This window comes from Pseudophryne corroboree, chromosome 1, assembly GCF_028390025.1.
Source record: "Pseudophryne corroboree isolate aPseCor3 chromosome 1, aPseCor3.hap2, whole genome shotgun sequence".
In the NCBI taxonomy this organism is placed as follows: domain Eukaryota; kingdom Metazoa; phylum Chordata; class Amphibia; order Anura; family Myobatrachidae; genus Pseudophryne; species Pseudophryne corroboree.
This window is the reverse complement of record NC_086444.1, coordinates 993,482,649-993,506,379: the sequence shown is the minus strand read 5'-3', so window position 1 is coordinate 993,506,379 and position 23,731 is coordinate 993,482,649. Positions and strand designations below refer to the sequence as shown.

The window sequence follows — 23,731 nt, the reverse complement described above, 5'->3', positions numbered from 1 at the left end:
ATCCCCAAAAACACCCATTTTAGGGAGTTAGCCACAAATATTAAGTATCCCCCGAATGTAAGAAGCAGTGACCGCAGCCTGCTGCGATCCCTCCATTCCGTCAGCAGTCGCATCCCCCATATGTTTCTATGTTATGCTGCATGATTTACCAATATTCTAAATGCAAAGCAATCCCGATATTGGCTGCTGCCATTGATGGTGGTAAAAGTATGCAGAAAGTTAGACCAGAAGCGGTGCGCTTATCAAGAGACAAAGTATAAAGTATAATTGATACTTCCCTTATGTATTCTTTGTCACGGGTTCTAACAGGTACTCCGGGTAAATGGAATCCACATGTGGGTGTGAAAGAGACAATTCCAAATATAGTGTAGTATGTTAAATAAAACAATTTTTTATTCAGACAATAAAAATTTGTGAATATAGCCAAATAAACAGGCAATTCAAAAATGTATGGTAATAGATGGAGGTTTACCAGAGTTAAGGTAAAATCAAAGCCTTTAACAATGCCTTTCTGATGTTAATAGCTGGTGTCAAATATAAAGAACAGACATCCTAGTGTGTAGAAGTAAAGGTGGATTGTTGCTTTGACTGCAGCATTCCCGGGGTTAACTGGTGTTTCTTCAAGTCACAAGTTCCTGTCATGCAGCCTTGAGGAAGGGAGAGATCCCGAAACGCGTCGGCATTACATGACAGGAGAACAACTGTAGGAAGGAGACTCATCAGACGGACAGATTTGTGTGGACTTTGGAGACGGGTTCCGGAGCCAGTATCTCCCTATCTTGACATCTTAAAGGCACACACCTCATGAAAATCTGGTAATTCTCCACCTTTACTTCTACACACTAGGATGTCTGTTCTTTATATTTGACACCAGCTATTAACATCAGAAAGGCATTGTTAAAGGCTTTGATTTTACCTTAACTCTGGTAAACCTCCATCTATTACCATACATTTTTGAATTGCCTGTTTATTTGGCTATATTCACAAATTTTTATTGTCTGAATAAAAAATTGTTTTATTTAACATACTACACTATATTTGGAATTGTCTCTTTCACACCCACATGTGGATTCCATTTACCCGGAGTACCTGTTAGAACCCGTGACAAAGAATACATAAGGGAAGTATCAATTATACTTTATACTTTGTCTCTTGATAAGCGCACCGCTTCTGGTCTAACTTTCTGCATACTTTTATCTAACTTCTGGTATTGGGGATACCTTCAGACCCAGTTGTGTGCAGCATATCTGTTTTGGCGCCCGGGCACTTTTCTGCTATCCATAGTACTTTTCATTGATGGTGGTAGTCCATTGTAGCCTATGGGCTACACACTGCACTTGTAGCCAGTAGAGGATTCCCCCGGAACCCTCCCTGGAAGAGGGCGCTGTGCAGTGTGGTCTTAGCTGACCACACATGCACAGCACCCCCCGCAGCCGTCACAGCACATCACTCCCAGCATGCTAATCGGCGGCTAGCGATGCTGAGTCAGGAATTAGCGATGCTGAGTCAGGAATTAAGGTTGACCCCCTGCATATGCAGGTAGGCTGCAGTGGCCGCGTGTGACGTCTTGTTGTAGCTGCCCAGAAAGCGCCTCCGTTGTCCGGACCATACCATCCCAACGCCATGTCGCCGCCCCTCCACTAATGTCCATTTACATAGCAATCGCTTTCTTCCAAGATGTGATCGCTATAAGAACGGTACCGCACGCGCGCTGCGCATGTGCAGATGGCCAGAATTGCTGCTGAATGAGCTCCTTAGTACAGTAAGGAGCAACTCTATCCTGTGTCTATGAACAAAGTTATGGAGCTGAGGGTTACTCACCCTGTATTGCTGTCACCTATGTAAATGCCGGTCATATAGTGCAGAGTGGCAATGATTGATGGTCCCTGGCTGCTAGCTGCTTACCTTTCATGTACACAGAGCTTGCATCTCCCATGATGGTATCAGTCTCCTCCAGACAGGGGTCACGCACATGTCAAATGCTGTTTGTGAAACAGCTGAGGCTGAAGAAAGTCTGGTGTGTCAGGAATTTTTGCACTGCTTTGGCTGCTGCAGTGTGCTCGGGTGCTTCCGCATTAATCACAGTAGGGGGGCGTGGCTTAATACAATTCTCAGCCCTCTGGCCAGTTACTCAGAACCAGGGCTAGATCTGCTGTCCTATGACTGACAGGGGGCGTGATTTCATCTGGGCTGAAGGCACAGCCCCGTTAATGAGGCAGCGATATAGCTGCCTCTTTCCTCATGTTTTTCAATGGGCTTTTAAAGCCCGTGGCTTGGCCCCGCCCCCCGCTGCAGACAGTTGCCAATTATCAATGGGAGGCAGAGATCCTGCTGCCTCGCATAAACACTGGACTGCATTTACAGGGCAATGATTATTATAAAAATGCAAAGAAGATATTTATGAAACAGAATATGTTTTATAAATATCTTATTTGTGTTATTTTACTCATTATGACAGAGGAGGCACTGCCTCCCCTGCCTGCACGTCCCTGCTAGTTATTCCCCTAGACCTGCTCATTGTAATATGGTATAAAATGAACTGGAGGGCATTTACTGTTACATCATATAAACTAAATGTCACGTCTGAGGATTCTTGTGGATCCGGATTTGGGGAAGTTGATTCTGGTGCATTTGGATCTCTGAATAACAAACGAGCGGGACGGATGAAGGTCTTGGGCATTTATTACTTGGAGTAGTTTAACAGGGTTCACAAAAGACAGTTGAAATAGAGATACGACTGTAGGTTAGCGGGTGGCTGAGGATACCGGAACCGTGACCCAGTACTTTAAAGGAGGATTTCCGAGGGCTGGTTACTGCGGCGTCCGGAACAGGTAGCTAGGCAGGACACGGGAACAGAGTCGGCAGTCTGCATAAGGCTATATCAGGAGACTTGGGTACTTTGCTGTAACAAGAACCTGACACTGGAGACGCTGCGGGAGCACAGAGAACTAGCTTCACAGATACTGTGAAAGACGTTGCACTGGTAAATTCCCTCCTCCAGGCCTTCCTATGTTATAGCAGCTGCTCGGAGCTAATTGGCCACAGGGAAGTGATAAATTGGTGAAGTGTGGGCAAGACAGGCTTTTTGCCCACATCCAAGGTGGCCACCGGAAACAGACCAGCCTGTTCACAGAAGCCCTGGCTCCACATCAGTACCGCTAACCCCTGCCGGAGGGACATGTTGCCAGTCTGCTGAGCTGCCAACCAGTGCCCCTGCCTGTCCTCCCAGCACACCCTGCCCGGCGCCAGCAGCCCGCACCTCCGCCAGCTGGACCTCTCCAAAGGGACCGGACAGGTAAGAGCCGGCTCCCCTGCACAGTCTCCCGCCGACCGTGACACTAAAGCACTGTAATGTGGCACAATATAAAGTGGAGGCACTATAGTGTGTCATAATATGAACTGTATCATAATGGGATTTGGGGATACTGTGTTGCATAATGTGTACTGGCAGCCCTACAATGTGATATAATGTGAATTAGAGAACTACAGAGGTTCAGTAAATGAACTAGGGCACTATTATAGGGCATAAAATTAACAACTGCTGTGGAGAGGTATCTCTCTTGAAGCACTGGGACAGGGGCCCTTCAAAATGTTGCTATGGGGCCGATTAAGTTCTGGCTACACCCCTGATCATATGTCACACAATCATTCCAAATAATGGCCTCTTAAAATGCCAGCCTCAGCGTCCCCTTCCATATGCCAGCCTCAGAATCCCCTTTAATATGCCAGCCTCAGAGTACCCTTTAATATGCCAGCCTCAGAGTACCCTTTAATATGCCAGCCTCAGAGTCCCCTTTAATATGCCAGCCTCAGAGTACCCTTTAATATGCCAGCCTCAGAGTCCCCTTTAATATGCCATCCTCAGAGTCCCCTTTAATATGCCAGCCTCAGAGTCCCCTTTAATATGCCAGCCTCAGAGTACCCTTTAATATGCCAGCCTCAGAGTCCCCTTTAATATGCCAGCCTCAGAACAAGGTCACACACTGCACACTGCTAAATAAACTAAAAAAATGTGGGATTGGATTCTGAAACTGTTGAATGTTTAAGAACTTGGTTGAAAGATAGGAACCAGAGATGGTTACTAGTGGAGTACTCCAGGGATCTGAACTTGGACCAGTGCTCTTTAATATCTTTATTGGTGACATTGCAAATGGTACTGAAGGTAAAGCATGCCATTTTTGCAGGGGACACAAAATTATGCAACAGGGTAAACACACCAGAGTAAAACAAATATTGCGATTAATGACTGAAAACAGACCCACGACTGGGTGATAAAACTTGGGATCGGGGATAAGTCTCTGATTCCATGTACTATCGCAGCCCAGGCAGCCCGTTTATTGCGGATTATGCTTCGGGTTCCTATAATCCCCTATAAGTGCCGGCATTAGGGGGAGGAGCATGCCACATCGGGGCTAATAGGATAGCCTCCGCCGATACAATTACCCGCAGTCAATGACAGTGGGTAATTGGATATCCTCCAAGGAGGTTGGAAATAATGTGGAAATAACAGTTTTCCAACCAAATGCTACAACTGTTACTCTGGTACTTTATGTATCGAGTATCCCCAGCACCTCTTAGATCAGTGATAGACAACCTGATACACTTGAGGGACCCTCTGACCTACAAAAGTGCTGCATATCACAATTAATCTCAGAAATAACAAATATAAAAATATTGAAATTCAAAGAAAAAATAACATCTGTAATAACATATTAGCGTTCATTTTAATCAAGCGCTACTAGTCATAACAAACAGATATAATAACAGTGCAGGAAATACCGGGGGCCACAAGTGAAGACTCTGAGGGCTGTCTGTTGTCCATAACTATCTTCAGGGGTCTAAGGGCCTGATTCAGCATGGATCATAGATGTGCAAAAAATCACACATATACAATCCAATACACTAACATGCGGGGAGACGCCCAGCACAGGGCAAGTACGCTCCCCCCATCCCACACACACACACACACACACACACATGTGAAAGCAGCGCCTAGCTGCTAAGGCAGGCGGCTACCCACCATGTTTCGGGTCACAGCAGCTGCGTGAGATGTCATGCAGCCTCCGCGGCCTGCCGCGCGCTTGCGTTGCCCGGACCACACCCCCCCAATGCCTCAACAGCACTTAAACGCAGCCGCAATTCCTTCTCCTGCCTCTGCCTGTCGCATCTTAGTGTGCACATGCGCAGTGTGGCTTCTGTGCGTGCACACACTTCACAGGGCATCAGAATGCACATGCTGAATTAGGCCCTATGTTCCAAGCCTTGGAGAGAGATAAAGTGGATGCAGATAAAGTACAAGCCAGTCAGCTCCTAAATATCATGACACAGGTTGCGTTTTAAAAATTACAGTTACAAGCTGGTTGGTTGGTACTTTATCACTGTACACTTTATCTCTCTCCAAAGCGTAGTACATAGACTACTTAGATTGTAAACTTATTTAGACTGGGTCCTCTTTACATTTAAAGGCACTTTATTAAACAAACCTGAGATAGTTTGTCATACTAAGTATTGGTAATCCATTGTTAATGGAAAACAAAGTGGAAATCCTGAAGGCAAATTTCCAAAGAAAACTGACAAACTAAAACCCAGCTCTAAAAGGTTCTGAACCTAGAGGTCAGTATTATGCCACCAAAAGAGTGAGTAGAGTGCAGCCAACATTTCCGGATTCTCTTCACTCCTGCTGGCTGGACCAGCTATGAATTGTCCACTGACATCATGCTACCAGTGTCATAGGAGCAAGCTTTATGTGTGCTTGTGCACCACCAATTAACATTGCATTTCATATCATATTTCAGTCATAGAGGTAGCTGGTAACTAGAACACTTACAATCATTTTAAAAGTTGACTTCTATGACCAGTGGGAAGTGCAGATGTAAGCAGGACATTGGTAGGTGCAGAGAAGAGGTCAGGTCTTCCTCATAGCCTGAATGTTGGCCGCATAAAGGGGGTCTTTCAGATCTAATCGCTGCTGTGCGTTTTCGCATATCGGGCGATCAGGTCCTAATAGCGCATGCGTAAGCACCGCAGTGCGCACTCGCGTCGGACAACAACGGGTATCGCAGGTCAGCAACGGGATGGTGCGAAAAATCTGTTCGCATGGGCGTTTGCAAGGTGATTGACAGGAGAGGCCATTTGTGGGTGGTAACTAACTGTTTACTGGGAGTGCTCAGGAAAACATAGGCGTTTTCAGGGAGGGTATCTGACGTCTGCTCCGGCCCCGATCAGCCTTATTCTATCGCACTGGAAGAGAAAGTACTGGGCTGCGCAGAGACTGCTCACATAGAAGTTTAACAGCTAGATGTACACATAGCATCACACACTTGTACAGCAAAAATACCCTCCCCCTGTAGGTGGCGACTATCTGATCGCAGGACAGCACAAAATGCAGCCCAGCAATCAGATCTGAATTACCTCCAAAGTACATAACTGTTCAGGACAGGGTTGTATTAAGGATACTGCACCCAAAAGGACTTTCCAGTATATTTATTAAGCTTCAGAACTAGGAATCAACTGTTGTTACAAATACTGTTACTACACAATATGCTTTGCAACTTTGCACCTGAATCTTAACCTAACCATGAGGCAAATCATGATATAAACCTACCACATTTTCTTATATACTTACAATGATAAATGTTCTCTGTACACAATCAGCTTATATAGTATAGTATTCCGTCTCCAGCACCTCCATTGTTGCTTTGTCACAGTTGTGCTTTTTTTTGTCTCTATTAATATTCCACTACAAATGACCAAACCTGCTTTCATTTTTGGCCTCTCTGTTACAAATGACACATCCATACTTATGAGAATTGATAATGAGCATCACTCTGCTCATTACAGATATTATTCCCACTTGTTACATGACCCCAGCACTGCATATGACACAGATGGTGATTTGATTTTATTTGGACATCTCTGGTCTCCGCATAACCTCAGTTACGGGTCAAGATCCTTTAATTGGTTATGGCCGAGCTTCTTCGAGCTATATATTGGAGCCGTGAGGTTTTATTGGCAAAATCCCATTTGTTGTACCCATATTTTATATCGGAAGTGACATTTTCCTTATTATATTGTGCAAACAGGTTCTGTAGCTTTATACAAAGATACATATTTCCCAAGCTTTTATATATACATTATATATTATTGTATATCATTCCAACTTTCACTTTCATCAAGCCTTTTATTCTATTTACATTTGCTAAATAGTTATAATTACTCCACTAAACTTAATCAGAAACATACACTTTTGTTGATGGAAATATGGGCCGGGATATAATGAAGTCCGTGTTCAGCAGCCGTGTGGGATGCCGGCCGAATGCGGATGTTTTTCTTAAAGGGGCAATGATTTACAAGGCATGGTTTAGCCTTGTAAATGACTGCCCCTTTTAAATAAAACGTCCGCGTCGGACGCTGAACTCAGATTCATTACATCCCGGCCCTGGTCTGCCAGGGAGAAAGTGTATTTAATTTACTTGACTAAGAACAAGAAATAAAATCAGGCACATATAACAAGATACAAATGGTGCTCCTCTAACCACTATACCTGGCAAAGAAGATCTTCCTTGAGGAGAAGTATCATTTTTTGGGAGGTCTTTTGAGGTGAAAGGTGATTGTCTAAATTTCTCTTCTGAAAAAAACGGGCTGAGAATAAACAAGGGACATCATTAATGCTTAAACAACACAGAGTGCTATATTAATCACGTAAACTATATATATAAGATGTGTTTACACACAATTCCAGATAAGGTGTGCAAATTTGTTTGTTGTTGGTTTTTTGGGGGCATTTTATAGTTTTTGTGAAAATGAAAATTTTAATAAAAACTATTACAACATTTTCCCTAAAATATATTAGGATATAAAGTACCTGGTTGTTCTGATAATGTTTGGCTTGTTATGATTGTTTTCTTTGCCGACTTTTTCTGCAACATAAAACACAAATAAATGCTAACATTGGATATGACAGAAGAAAACACTGACAATATGAAACCATTGGATTTACAGTATATACATAGTAATACATAAAATATACAGTAGGTGGAACATTATCCTATCGTATCATATACTGTCTATTGGATACTATGCTTCTACTGTAAATAAACATAATGGGCCGGTTGTAATGATGCCCGTGCAGGATGACAGACAAATATTTTTTTAAAGGGGCAATCACTTACAAGGCAAAACCATGCCTTGCACTGTAAGTGATTGCCCTTTTAAAAAAAGTCTGAGTTCAGACGGCATCCCACACCGCCACCAAACTCGGTGGTGATATTACATCTGGCCCTCTATTCTAAATCACTGTGGTGTTCTAAGAAAATTTAAGCCTGTATATATAGCAGGGGTTCCATCTTCTTTATACAGTAATACATGATTTTCTGTGGAACACTGAAGGAGCAATTTTATTATAACTCAATATTTATACAAATATTGTTTATATGAGTTTTTGCATATACAGGTTGAGTATCCCTTATCCAAAATGCTTGGGACCAGAGGTATTTTGGATATCGGATTTTTCCGTATTTTGGAATAATTGCATACCATAATGAGATATCATGGTGATGGGACCTAAATATAAGCACAGAATGCATTTATGTTACATATACACCTTATATACACAGCCTGAAGGTTATTTTAGACAATATTTTTTATAACTTTGTGCATTAAACAAAGTGTGTATACATTCACACAATTAATTTATGTTTCATATACACCTTATACACACAGCCTAAGGTCATTTAATACAATATTTTTAATAACTTTGTGTATTAAACAAAGTTTGTGTACATTGAGCCATCAAAAAACAAAGTTTTCACTATCTCACTCTCACTCAAAAAAAGTCCGTATTTCGGAATATTACGTATTTCGGAATATTTGGATATGGGATACTCAACCTGTATCAGCATCCCAATTTACAGAGGGAATATGTACTATATTATGCTATGTATCTGTTAAGCACCTTGAGTCCTATTGGAGAAAGAGCGCTATATAAATAAAATTATTATTATTATTATTATTATTATTATTATATAGCTTGGTCATCCAGGAGGCTGTAATACACCTGTACTGCTTTCTGTTTTTGTTCCAGTAGATGGAATAGAGATGTCAGCACATTAGGGATTATTGATCTCTAGAAGAAAGAGAGCAGTCTGTGCATAAATACATTTTCAGAACATGATAGATATGGACATAAAAAGAAAAGATAACATTATTTCCTTGCATCAGTCCCATGCCTTGTGAAGAGGCTTGAGTCGTACAGTGATCAGTGATCCCAACAGCTAATGTTTGCTGATGCCATGCAAGGTATTTTTACTATTTATGTAACTGTGATTACTAATAATGTTACTCTTTGCCTGTCTCTTGTTAATTTGGGTGGTCAGTATTGGATTACTTACAGATGTGTCCTCTTACATCTTTGCTCTGTGAGCTACAAGTAGCGTTACACATAATGCTTAAGTGCCATTTGACTCGGCAGTGTTAAGCGTCTCTTGTTGCGTTTTTTTTCCTGCAAAAATGTGTCTTAGAAACTAAGTAATGTAATAGGACGCACAAGCAGCTTCTGCTGATTAAAATGATATGCAGCCTTTATTCTGTGTGTGACTGCAACTGTATTTGCATACAAAATGCTATGCTACAGTGTTTTCCTGGAAGACACAAACGTGGCATTTCGGATGCAGATAGAGACGCAATTACACACAGAATATAGGCATGCTGCATATCAAATGCGTCTAAAACGCATTTTCACAGAAAAAAAATGCAAAAAAGATGCTCAGCGCTACAGAGTCCCGCCAACTTCAAGGGTTGTTTAGCGTGACTGCAGCAAGGACACATCTGTGCAGGGTATCTTTATTTCCATGTCAAGCAAGTTGAGAACACTGCCATTTTTACAGTTATTACTGAAATCTAAGCAATTCAAGTGAACACCCTGAAATGGTACAAAGGTAATCGGTAAACTGCTGGAACTTTAAATAAAAAGTTTCAGTTAGGCCACTTATACAACCATGGTAATGTATGTTTTATTTATTTTATTTAATTCATAGCTCCTAAAAATGTACCTATTTGATACTCACTTGAATTTTGTTGGTTTTGTTGTATGGTTTCAAGGTTACATTAAGGTAGAAAGGGGTCTGACATTTTAGACTTCTTGAATGCACTTTATGTGTGTGGATATATCTTTAGCTAGATATATATCTAGACATACTGCATATTTTTGTTTGTTATCTTGCACCCTAAAGAAAGAGTTTGGAGCCCTGGAATGTTGGTGATATATTTTAACAACAAGTTGTTTTCTTGTAAAAACTGGAGCGTGTCGCTGCTTTCGATACAACCCTGGGGATGGCACTGGGAATTTAACATGCTGATTTTTCCCCTGATGGATCGCTGATCATCGATATCCACAACTGGCAGATTAAAATGACACTGGAGAATTGCGGGTCTGATGTATGGTCCACATTATACAATGAGATGAAGCATGAGATATCAGGTACAAAAATAAAATAAAGAAATGGCACCTTCATTTTCTGCTTCAGAGACATATTTCAGCCTTTTGAGTGAGTGCTAATACAGGAGGGGAGTAAGTAGACAAAGCTGTCATTATAAACACACTAGGAGTAATGTGGGAAGTATAAGGACTGCTGGCTGCTTCTGCCGGATGAGCAGAATAAAACTAGCACGGGGATCGTTGATCTCTATGGAGAGCAGTGCAGTGCATATTGCTATCTTTCCACAGGGATGGGAAAAAGGCCACAAGTACTACTCTGCCACATGTTCACATAACAATAAAATGTCTTTGCATAAAAGGTTATACATTGCTTTATCTTTCTGGTTTCCTCCTGTGGATTTTCACCAAAAGCATTTGTAAGAAGTTGAATGAACTAATGATCTAGACAGAGTTGGTTATCTACATGGCTCTAGAATACCACACAGATATGCTCTGTACTTTCCTTTTTTTTTTTTTTTTAAGTGAAATTTAATTGTGGTTGTATATCTAACATCTCTATGGTCAGCTACATCGGTTGTGGTACTTCAGATGCTGCAGTCTTTTAGAAAGGATGTAATGCTCCTAACTATATTTTGTTACTAAACTTTTCCTGATTTAACAAAATAAATCGAAATAAGAGCACAGAATGATACAATGGATGATCATACAGAATCCAATGCACACTGAGGAGGTCATGTCTGATTTGGAAATACTGCAAAGTATCACGATTTTTATATCCGTATTTGAATATGACATTAAAAACAGCACACACAAATTGCTGTACATTACCTGACAATTTGAAGAGAAGTTCTGAAGCCATCTTCACAGAGATGTCTTGGCTGAACAGGTTCCCCTCGGGAATTACTCTGCACTCCGGCATCTTCTGCAAGTGCTCAATTTTTTCTTGCCTTAATAAAGTGCTGTAACCAATGTTTTGTCTGGGGGAGATGGAAGAGTCAGGGATGTCAACCTCCATGGGTTCTTCTTTAATCTTTACTGTCTGTGCGTCCTTACAGCTTTCAGCTACACAGGGTGGCAGAAAGAAATTCAATTACTAGCAGTACCTCAGTAAAACAAAGTCTGGAACAGCACTGATCTCTCCAGAGCTAGGCATACAGTACCTACATAACGCAAAATACAGGACAGAAATATACACATATCACGCTGTAATAAAAAACGTCAGGTAAAGTGAGCCTTTATCACTGCCCCTGGATTATGGAACTAGAGGTGAACAACAAATAAATGTGACTTCTGGAAGAACAGTAGTAAAGATGTATGTTGTGGGATAGGAACAAACAGATTAATAGAGCTCTTTTCTTTTTTAACCACACAACTTTTTATGGTGTATATAACATGTAAGGCCATTTTGAAAAAGCCTTTACATCACATATTCGCAAGTTCTTGCTGTAGTATGTGATAACTTCTCATTCTGAAACACTTTGCTAAGTAAATCTTACTTCTTTTCAAGGAGCAGTTTCTTTTCAATTTAAAGTTACCAAACATCCGATCATTCTTGAACGGTCACTTTTGGGATTTTTTATTTGGATTAGCATCCAGAAGTCCTCACAACACTTTGAAGCATGCTATGCAGCACATAGGTTGGAAAAATAAGAATTTACTTACCGATAATTCTATTTCTCGTAGTCCGTAGTGGATGCTGGGGACTCCGTCAGGACCATGGGGAATAGCGGGCTCCGCAGGAGACAGGGCACATCTAAAAAAGCTTTTAGGTCACATGGTGTGTACTGGCTCCTCCCCCCATGACCCTCCTCCAAGCCTCAGTTAGGTACTGTGCCCGGACGAGCGTACACAATAAGGAAGGATCTTGAATCCCGGGTAAGACTCATACCAGCCACACCAATCACACCGTACCACTTGTGATCTGAACCCAGTTAACAGTATGATAACAAAACGAAGTAGCCTCTGAAAAGATGGCTCACAACAAGAATAACCCGATTTTTGTAACAATAACTATGTACAAGCATTGCAGACAATCCGCACTTGGGATGGGCGCCCAGCATCCACTACGGACTACGAGAAATAGAATTATCGGTAAGTAAATTCTTATTTTCTCTAACGTCCTAGTGGATGCTGGGGACTCCGTCAGGACCATGGGGATTATACCAAAGCTCCCAAACGGGCGGGAGAGTGCGGATGACTCTGCAGCACCGACTGAGAGAACTCCAGGTCCTCCTTAGCCAGAGTATCAAATTTGTAAAATTTTACAAACGTGTTCTCCCCTGATCACGTAGCTGCTCGGCAAAGTTGTAATGCCGAGACCCCTCGGGCAGCCGCCCAAGATGCGCCCACTTTCCTAGTGGAGTGGGCCTTTACAGATTTAGGCTGTGGCACGCCTGCCACAGAATGTGCAAGTTGGATTGTGCTACAGATCCAACGTGCAATCGTCTGTTTAGACGCAGGAGCACCCATCTTGTTGGGTGCAAACAATATAAACAGCAAGTCAGACTTTCTGACTCCAGCCGTCCTAAACTATATATATATATATATATATATTTTTAGGGTCCTGACAACGTCTATTAACCTGGAGTCCTCCAAGTCCCTAGAAGCCGCAGGCACCATAATAGGTTGTTTCAGGTGAAAAACCTGACACCCCCTTAGGAAGAAAACTGGAGACGAGTCCCAGTTCTGCCCTGTCCAAATGGAAATTTAAATATGGGCTTTTGTAAGACAAAGCCGCCCATTCTGACAATCGCCTGGCCGAGGCCAGGACCAACAGCATGGTCACTGTCCTTGTGAGATATTGGTCAACAGCTTGTTCACTTTCCATGTGATATATTTCAAATCCACAGATTTGAGCGGTTCAAACCAATATGATTTTAAGGAATCCCAACACTATGTTGAGATCCCACGGTGCCACTAGAGGCACAAAAAGGGGTGTATATGCAATACTCCCTTGACAATCTGGACTTCAGGAACTGAAGTCAATTCTTTTCGGAAGAAATTCTACAGGGCCGAAACTTAAAAACTTAAAGAACCCCAATTTTAGGCTCAAAACACTCCTGTTTTCAGGAAGTGTAGAATTCGACCTAGTTGAATTTTCTTCGTGGGGCCTTCCTGGCCTCACCCACGCAACATATTTTCACCACATGTGGTGATGACGTTGTGCGGTCACCTCCTTCCTGGCTTTGACCAGGGTAGGTATGACCTCTTATGGAATGCCTTTTTCCTTCAGGATCCGGCATTCAACCGCCATGCCGTCAAACGCAGCCGCGGTAAGTCTTGGAATAGACATGGTACCTGCTGAAGCAAGTCCCTTCTTAGCTCCCCAGGCCCTTAGTCCTCTGTGAGCATCTCTTGAAGTTCCGGGTACCAAGTCCCTCTTGGCCAATCCGGAGTCACGAGTATAGTTCATACTCCTCTATGTCTTATAATTCTCAATACCTTGGTTATGAGAAGCAGAGGAGGGAACACATACACCGACTGTTACACCCACGGTGTTACTAGGACATCCACAGCTATCGCCTGAAGGTCTCATGACCTGGCGCAATACCTGTCCCGTTTTTTGTTCGGGCGGGACGCCATCATTTCCACCTTTGGTCTTTGCCAATGGCTCACAATCATGCGGAAAAACTTCCCTATGAAGTTCCCACTCTCCCAGGTGGAGGTCATGCCTGCTGAGGAAGTCTGCTTCCCAGTCGTCCACTCCCGGAGAGAACACTGCTGACAGTGCTATCACATGATTTTCCGCCTAGCGAAAAATCCTTGCAGTTTTTTCACTGCCCTCCAGCTTCTTGTGTCGCCCTTTCTGTTTACGTGGGCGACTGCCGTGATGTTATCCCACTGGATCAATACCGGCTGACCTTGAAGCAGAGGTCTTGCTAAGTTTAGAGCCTTATAATTTTGCTCTTAGCTCCATCTATGTGGAGAGAATTCTCCAGACTTGATCACACTTTCCTGGAAATTTTTTTTTTTTTTTTTTTCCTTGTGTGACTGCTCCCCAGCCTCTCAGGCTGGCCTCCGTGGTCACCAGCATCCACTCCTGAATGCTGAATCTGTGGCCCTCTAGAAGATGAGCACTCTGTAATCACCACAGGAGAGACACCCTTGTCCTTGGATATAGGGTTATCCGCTGATGCATCTGAAGATGCGATCCGGACCATTTGTCCAGCAGATCCCACTGAAGAGTTCTTGCGTGAAATCTGCCGAATGGAATTGCTTCGTAATAAGCCACCATTTTTACCAGGACTCTTGTGCAATGATGCATTGACACTTTTCCTGTTTTTAGGAGGATCCCGATTAGCTCGGATAACTCCCTGGCTTTCTCCTCTGGGAGAAACACCTTTTTCTGGACTGTGTCCAGAATCATCCCTAGGAACAGTAGACGTGTCCTCGGAAAAGCTACGATTTTGGAATATTTATAATCCACTCGTGCTGTCGTAGAACTATTAAAGATAGTGCTACTCCGACCTCCAACTGTTCTCTGGACCTTGCCCTTATCAGGAAAGCGTCCAAGTTTCTTTTAAGAAGAATCATCATTTCGGCCATTACCTTGGTAAAGACCCGGGGCGCCGTGGACAATCCAAACGGCAGCGTCTGAACTGATAGTGACAGTTCTGTACCACGAACCTGAAGTACCCTTGGTGAGAAGGGCAAATTTGGACATGTAGGTAAATGTCCCTGATATCCAGTGACACCATCTCGTCCCCTTCTTCCTGGTTCGCTATCACTGCTCTGAGTGACTCCATCTTGATTTGAACGCTTGTATGTAAGTGTTCAAATATTTCAGATCTCACCGAGCCGTTTGGCTTCAGTACCACAATATAGTGTGGAATAATACCCCCTCCCTTGTTGTAGGATGGGTACTTTGATTATCACCTGCTGGGAATACAGCCTGTGAATTGTTTCCAATACTGCCTCCCTGTCGGAGGTAGACGTTGGTAAAACAGACTTCCGGAACTTGTGAGGAGGAGACGTCTCGAATTTCCAATGTACACCTGGGATACTACATGTAGGATCCAGGAGTCCCCTTGCGAGTGAGCCCACTGCGTGCTGAAACTCTTGAGATGACCCCCTACCGCACCTGAGTCCGCTTGTACTGCCCCAGCGTCATGCTGCGGACTTGGCAGAAGCTGTGAAGGGCTTCTGTTCCTGGGAATGGGCTGCTTGCTGCAGTCTTCTTCCCGTTCCTCTACCCCTGGGCAGATATGACTGGCCTTTGCCCGCCTGCCCGTATGGGGACGAAAGGACTGAGACTGAAAAGACTGTGTCCTTTTCTGCTGAGATGTGACTCGGGGAACAAAAGGTGGATTTTTCAGCTGTTGCCATGGCCACCAGGTCCGATGGACCGCCCCTTTATACGGCAATACTTCCATGTGCCGTCTGGAATCTGCCTCACCTGACCACTGTCGTGTCTTCGTCTGGCAGATATGGACATCACATTTACTCTTGATGCCAGAATGCAAATATCCCTCTGCGCATCACGCATATATAGAAATGCATCCTTAAAATGCTCTATAGACAATAAAATCTTGTCCCTGTCAAGGGTATCAAAATTTTCAGTCAGGAAATCCGACCAAGCCCCCTCAGCGCTGCACATCCAGTCTGAGGCGATTGCTGGTCGTAGTATAACACCAGTATGTGTGTATATACTTCTTAGGCTATTTTTCAGCTTCCTATCAGCTGGCTCCTTGAGGGCGGCCGTATCTGGAGACGGTAACGCCACTTGTTTTATAAGCGTGTGAGCGCCTTATCCACCCTAAGGTGTGTTTCCCAACTCGCCCTTACTTCTGGCGGGAAAGGGTATACCGCCCATAACTTTCTATCGGAGGAACCCCACGTATCATCACACACTTCATTTAATTTATCTGATTCAGGCAAAACTACAAGTAGTTTATTCACACCCTACAAAATACCCTTATTTGTGGTACTTGTAGTATCAGAAATATGTAACACCTCCTTCATTGCCCTTAACATGTAACGTGTGGCCCTAAAGGAAAATACGTTTGTTTCTTCACCGTCGACACTGGAGTCAGTGTCCGTGAGGTAAATGGGCGTTTTTACAAGCCCCTGACGGTGTCTGAGACGCCTGGACAGGTACTAATTTGTTTGCCGGTCGTCTCATGTCGTCAACCGGCTCGCAGCGTGTTGACATGATCACGTACTTCCACAAGTAAGCCATCCATTCCGGTGTCGACTCCCTAGAGAGTGACATCACCATTACAGGCAATTTGCTCCGCCTCCTCACCAACATTTTTCTCATACATGTCGACACACACGTACCGACATACAGCACCCACACAGGGAATGCTCTGATAGAGGACAGGACCCACTAGCCCTTTGGGGAGACAGAGGGAGAGTTTGCCAGCACACACCAAAATGCTATAATTATACAGGGACAACCTTTATAAAAGTGTTCCTCCCTTATAGCATTTAATATATATTTATATCGCCAAATCAGTGCCCCCCCCTCTCTGTTTTAACCCTGTTTCTGTAGTGCAGTGCAGGGGAGAGCATGGGAGCCTTCCCCTCAGCCTTTCTGTGAGGGAAAATGGCGCTGTGTGCTGAGGAGAATAAGCTCCGCCCCCTTTTCGGCTGTTTTTTTCTCCCGGTTTTTAAGAACTGGCCTGGGTTAAAATACATACATATAGCCTTAATGGCTATATGTGATGTATTTATTTTGCCAATAAGGTACTTATATTGCTGCCCAGGGCGCCCCCAGCAGCGCCCTGCACCCTCCGTGACTAGGTCAGTGAGCCGTGTGACAACAATGGCGCACAGCTGCAGTGCTGTGCGCTACCTTCATGAAGACTGTGAAGTCTTCTGCCGCCTGTTTCCGGACCTCCGTTCTGCCGTCTTCTTCAGCGTCTGTAAGGGGGATCGGCGGCGCGGCTCCGGGACGAACCCCAGGCTGACCTGTGTTCCGACTCCCTCTGGAGCTCAGTGTCCAGTAGCCTAAGATCCCAATCCATCCTGCACGCAGGTGAGTTGGAGATCTCTCCCCTAAGTCCCTCGTTGCAGTGATCCTGTTGCCAGCAGGAATCACTGAATGAAACCTAAAAAAAAACTTTTCTAAACAGCTCTTTAAGAGAGCCACCTAGATTGCACCCTTCTCGGACGGGCACAAAAACCTAACTGAGGCTTGGAGGAGGGTCATGGGGGGAGGAGCCAGTACACACCATGTGACCTAAAAGCTTTTTTAGATGTGCCCTGTCTCCTGCGGAGCCCGCTATTCCCCATGGTCCTGACGGAGTCCCCAGCATCCACTAGGACGTTAGAGAAAAAAAAATATTTTACTTTAAGGGTTAAATACTGTCGTATTATTTTAAACGTTCTTGGAGGGAGGGCTACTCTCTTAAATATATGCGAGTATCCTGGACATTCCAAGGAGAGCAATCAAACCTGGTATATTTGTTTGCTGACAACTTGAGTATTACCAGACTTGCTGACTCTCCGGGAGACTCCCAAAATAGCAGCTGATCTCCCTGACTCCCGAGACAAACTGGAATCTTCCAGGAATTGGGCTGGACAGAGAAGTGGTGTGTGGCTCACATGGCAATGACACTATTCAGTTCATCATATTCTGTCCAAAATCTCTGTGCTGGGAAGCCAAGGCCTTTTTCATGCAGTTTAGGAGAGTGATGGCTATTTTTTGTAGTACAGATCGTGAAGATTTACAGTTTTATTTGTGTAGGAAAATACGAAGGATGTTCTGAACAGTAAATAGCGGAACCAACATCTACTATTCTTTTATACTTCACTAGCTGTTCTACCAGTTCTTCGCATGGGAGTTTCTGATTTTCACGGTTGTAAATAAATTTGAGACATCTTAGTGTAAGTAAATATTAATGCAGTGGTTCTTGGCGTTACCCGAGGAGCACCCGTAGCAGATACTGTAAAAAGTGACAGGACCATTTTTGTAGTTAATGAAATTCTACACACTGGAGGTGCAGTCCAAATTTTGATCCGATTGTCTGTTTTGACATTATCGTTCACGCAACACAAGCCACGCATCGGTAATGATGTCATTATGTCCACCCCCTTTTCATCCCCTTAGGAGAGTTTTATTAAAAATCTAAATTACGTAGTTTTCCCATTTCCCACCTGAAGAATACCTATGTTACATTTCAGATTCCTAGCATATCGAGAAGTAAGAGAATTAGTGATAAGTGAGTGAGTGAGGGCTTCGTATTTATATATATATATATATATATATATATATATAGATTAGAAGGCTAAAGTTTATTTGTTATACGTTGATAAAATGATAATTGCAGCAACATGGTTTTTGGTTTTTTTTTGCTCTATTTATTCACACTGTTATTAGAAGCAATTTGGGCCCCATGTTTATTACATTACATGCTTATTACATTATTTAGCAGCGCGGCAAGTAATATTTTGCTTGGTTATCTCTGATTTTTCACTGTAAAAGTTATGGTAATCATCTTCCTTTCAGCTCCGCTACAACAAAGAACATCTGATGGTGTGCCACCAATGCACATACCAACTGGCACTGCTGAACACATCCCTGGGTGGCACTAGCTATGACAATAAGTGGACTCAAACATGCCACTTGGGCAGAGCAGGACACGGTACCATGCTACGACTAGGGGTTAAGTACACCATCTCCCTGAAATTATTTCTCAAAAGGAAGCAACTGCAACCTTTACGCAAACTTTCTGATTCTTGTAGGTATCATGAATCTTGATTAGTTTAGGGAAAAAAAAGAATTACTGTGTTATTTATAGCATTTTTGATAGACAAAACTGCAAAAGCCTTTTGCTTAAATGTAATATTCATACCACCAAGGGCTACAGTACATGAGACTTTTCTTATGGGCAAAAGATATTTTATGGGGTATTTTCGTAAAGGTGCATACCGTTAAAAACAACCACATAAACCGCTTCCTGTAAATATAACGAACCAGGAAAATCTGATTAATTACACAAATTCACATACTTTGGGCTCAGTAGAGATGATGACCATTTTAAATCTAAAATACCGGTCTGGAATTGCACATGAAATATATCCCAAGTACAAATATGACCAGGGGTGGCTCTAGAGGTGGGGCTGCCTGCAACTCAGTTCAAAATTCAAATAGGGGAGCCACACCAACTGTCAGTGAGTAAGTTTGAAATGGCAGTTGGTGCAGCTCCCCTATTTGAAATTTGAACTGACCTGCAGCCCCTCCTCTGGAGCCGCCACTGAATAGGACTGTTTGAGGATTCCGCTTTTGCAACTCTTTTCATCTCTAGATGTGGACCAGGAGTGGATAGAGGTGTCTTAATGTAGGTCAAGTACAGTAAAGGTGGTTTTGTTACTTGCACTATAATTACAAGAAAAGACAGACACAGTTATGTCTGTCTGGAGACGTATCAGTTGCAAGTGCTCTACCCCAGGAGCAAAGGTTTGTTCTAATGATATAAAGGTCTCCCACCCACACCCTATAATACCCATTTATTTCTCACTTAAATCCAGGGGATAATCCTCTTTTTTCCACATTTGAAATTGTATTGGAAAAAATTTAAAAACACTATAGTGGGTAAAGATTAGTTCCTTGAGGAGGCAATATGTGAACAACAGGCTGGGGTACCTGTCAGACACTAATCAATACAGAGCAGCTGTGCTTTGATTGGTTACAGTGTAAAGGGCCCCATACACTAGAACGATAATGCCCTATTTCAGCCGAATTCGGGCATTCGGGCCGATATATTGAGTGAAATCGTGCATTTTGGCTGTGTATCCGATCCGATGCGCGGCCCCGTGAGCGTCGGATCGGATCCTCCAGATCGCTAGTGCTGCACTCGTGATATGTCAGTTCCCGCAGGCATAGCTGGAATCGGATATAATATATTGCATGCAAAATGTACCAAATTGTTTGGAATCGTATGGAACCACTTCCGGGAAGCTACCGGGAGCGTTCAAGGGAAATCGCCCCGACCCCAGCCTCTAGACATATATCGTTCTAGTGTATGGGGCCCTTAAGAAAGCTGCTCTGATTGTCTAATAGTGGTTGATCCCCACATGAGACAAGCTTAATGACTTCCAAAGACTGTAGGGAGGTCTAAGTGAAAATGTGAATTTGCACGGCAAGGGGCAGGACCACAATGACATTATTTGCATGATCAGGTCCCACCCACCACTGCCTAATGGCTATAAATACATCCTTATACAGTGGAGGTGGGACCTGGTGAAGCAAAGTCCCGTCCCAGCCTAATTTACAAGAGAGAGCAGAAAAGTATGTTATAAATTTGTACACTGTTTTAACAAACAGTTAGAATTGTATCAAGTATACAAAAAGTTATTCTACAGGGCAGTTGGTGAGAAAAATATAATAATTTCTAGGGTCAAATCGTTAAATCCTGGGATAGCACGTGGCAGTTTACTACTATGACCCAAAGACTTAGCAATTTTATGCGAAGGTGAGGAAAAACATTCGGCAGGCATCTAAAAGTTACAAAAAAATAAGATCTCAGCTACTTCAGACAGTTTGCTGTAATGGGCCCTACAAACTGGGAGACCAGCCGCCGAGCTGCCCGACCGCCAATACGGCAGACGGGCGACCCGGCGTCTCGGGGAGGAGGTGACGGGGGAGTGAAGTTTCTTCACTTCCCCCGTCACCCGGCTCCATAGCAGTGCATGCAAATACAGGTTGAGTATCCCATATCCAAATATTCCGAAATACGGAATATTCCGAAATACGGACTTTTTTGAGTGAGACTGAGATAGTGAAACCTTTGTTTTCTGATGGCTCAATGTACACAAACATTGTTTAATACACAAAGTTATTAAAAATACTGTATTAAATGACCTTCAGGCTGTGTGTATAAGGTGTATATGAAACATAAATGAATTGTGTGAATGTAGACACACTTTGTTTAATGCACAAGGTTATAAAAAATATTGGCTAAAATGACCTTCAGGCTGTGTGTATAAGGTGTATATGTAACACAAATGCATTCTGTGCTTAGATTTAGGTCCCATCATCATGATATCTCATTATGGTATGCAATTATTCCAAAATACGGAAAAATCCGATATCCAAAATACCTCTGGTCCCAAGCATTTTGGATAAGGGATACTCAACCTGTATGAACAAGATCGTCTATATTGGCCTGCATGCACAAGCAACGGGGCACCAACGATGAACGAGCGCGGTACCTCCACACTGAAAGATATGAACGGTATCTCATTCATTAATGAACAAAATCGTTCATATCTTTCACTGGTATCGACCAGTGTGTAGGGCCCTTAACACAGTATTATCTATGTTTTACCATTTTTCCAACCTAGCTATTATATTGGAAATAACACTCTAATTATAATCTGTACCAATCCTGAAATACACATCTTACAGAATTCAAGAATACAAAGGGCTTTTAATTTTTTTTTGTTCTAAATCTGGTGCAGATATGTTATACAGGGTTCCGAGGTCACCCTTAATGTATCTAGTGGAGCCAGGCTTCCCTCCTTTGTAAGCTTGCTTGTTATAACTTGAAAGGTGACCTCTGTACCAAATAAGATGACAATACCATTTCTCTTGACCTTAGCAGAAGACAAAGACAATTACTGAAATTTTCAAACTATGAATTTAGGATAGTTTAGTTTTGTGTCATTTAAAAGTCTTTTCTGTCAATATTGTACAATGGTGTTTTAGGGAACTAAATTCCGATGCCAGACAAATATATATTTTCCAGGAATGAATTTCTGATATGAGATGTTTGTTAACAATTACCTGTAAAATATAATTTTAATGGTCTTTTAAGCATTTTTGTGAAGTGGTCACAGGTTGTTACCCCTTTATGATATCCCTAAAAGCCACCCTTGCACCCTCTTTATACAACACTATTTATACTGTTAGATATATGACCTTGACAAATATGCATTAAAAGATATTGATATAATTCTGTCTTCCTCCTTCTCCTCAAAGTAGCTGCATTAGCCAATACATAAAGACAGCTTTTAGCCATGTACTTGGCAGCCTATATAAGAATGAGTACACTGTAACGTAGTGGCCTGAATATACATGTAGACGTATAATAGCTGATGAGCCTATATTGCCACTTTTTTTACTGCTAACACACCAACATCAATATCAGTAATTATTTATGCAGTACCCATGCAGCAAACCTGGGGCTACATGTAATAGTCTGCAAGCTGCCGGAGGTGCGGGACTTTGTGCCAGTCTGCCAGTTTTTTGGGGTGTTTTTTTTTTTTTTTAAAGCAGCAACCATTACAATGGAAAACCAACCTGGTTATGCCTTGTAAATAATTGCTGCTTTAAAAAAATGAGCAGACTCGCACAAAGTCCCGCACCTCCGGCAGCTCGCAGGCTATTACATGTTGCCCCTAGTCTACCCAAAATAGCCAAGAAAGTGATGTAAAAGCAATTGATTTTTTTTAACTATTACTACAAAATACTTTGGCTTTCTTGCTGCAGCATTAATAAACATTTCCAGAAGGTGACAGATTCTACACATACTGTAGGTTTTCATAACAAGGTGTGTTTGAATGACATGCATAGAAGATGCAAGGGATCCCTGAGTCTGGGGGAGATGCTCTTCCCCCTATTTCCTGGCATGTAATAGCAAATACTGGGGCAGATGTATTAATCCTGGAGAGTTATACAGTGGAAGGTGATAACGCACCAGCCAGTCATCTCCAAACAGTCATTTTTCAAATCCAGCCTGTACCTTGACAGTTAGGAGCTGACTGGCTGTTGCATTATCACTTTCCACCTTATCACTTCTCCAGGCATAATACATCTGCCGCACAGTGTTTTGAACGGAAAGGACAGGACTTAAAGACATTATCATGGTCCCGGCATGATGACACGGTTAGGGTGAAGTTGGAATTTAAGTCTGATATAAAAGTAATTATATATTAATCAGTGACAACTGGGAGTTAAAAAGATTCTGAGGTTGCACATTAGTGACAAATCTTCAACTGATTGCATTTCTCCAGAATGGTGGCACATTTACTTTATGTATGAAGCGTCCAGTAACCACACACTATAAGATGAAAACTGACATACTGAAGGGGAGATGTATCAAATCGTAGCGAGACATACAATGGAGAAATTTTCTAACGCAACAAATCAGCCACGTTTTATCTAGCATAGTCCAGGAAAATAAGATTTTACTCACCGGTAAATCTATTTCTCATAGTCCGTAGTGGATGCTGGGACTCCGTAAGGACCATGGGGAATAGCGGCTCCGCAGGAGACTGGGCACAACTAAAGAAAGTTTTAGGACTACCTGGTGTGCACTGGCTCCTCCCACTATGACCCTCCTCCAGACC

General features: G+C 42.8%; 1 protein-coding gene across 4 annotated transcripts in view; it reads right to left on the bottom strand.

The window, feature by feature from the left end:
- The window catches only part of ZNF827 (zinc finger protein 827), a 524,965-nt gene that overhangs the window by 58,677 nt on the left and 442,557 nt on the right, over positions 1-23,731 (bottom strand). For all 4 annotated transcript variants that reach the window (XM_063920595.1, XM_063920597.1, XM_063920598.1 and 1 more), the window contains 3 exons: positions 11,264-11,497; positions 7,865-7,919; positions 7,544-7,641 (listed from right to left, as the gene is read on the bottom strand). In XM_063920595.1, coding sequence (XP_063776665.1) covers positions 7,544-7,641; positions 7,865-7,919; positions 11,264-11,497 — 387 coding nt within the window. The remainder of the gene's footprint in view (positions 1-7,543; positions 7,642-7,864; positions 7,920-11,263; positions 11,498-23,731) is intronic.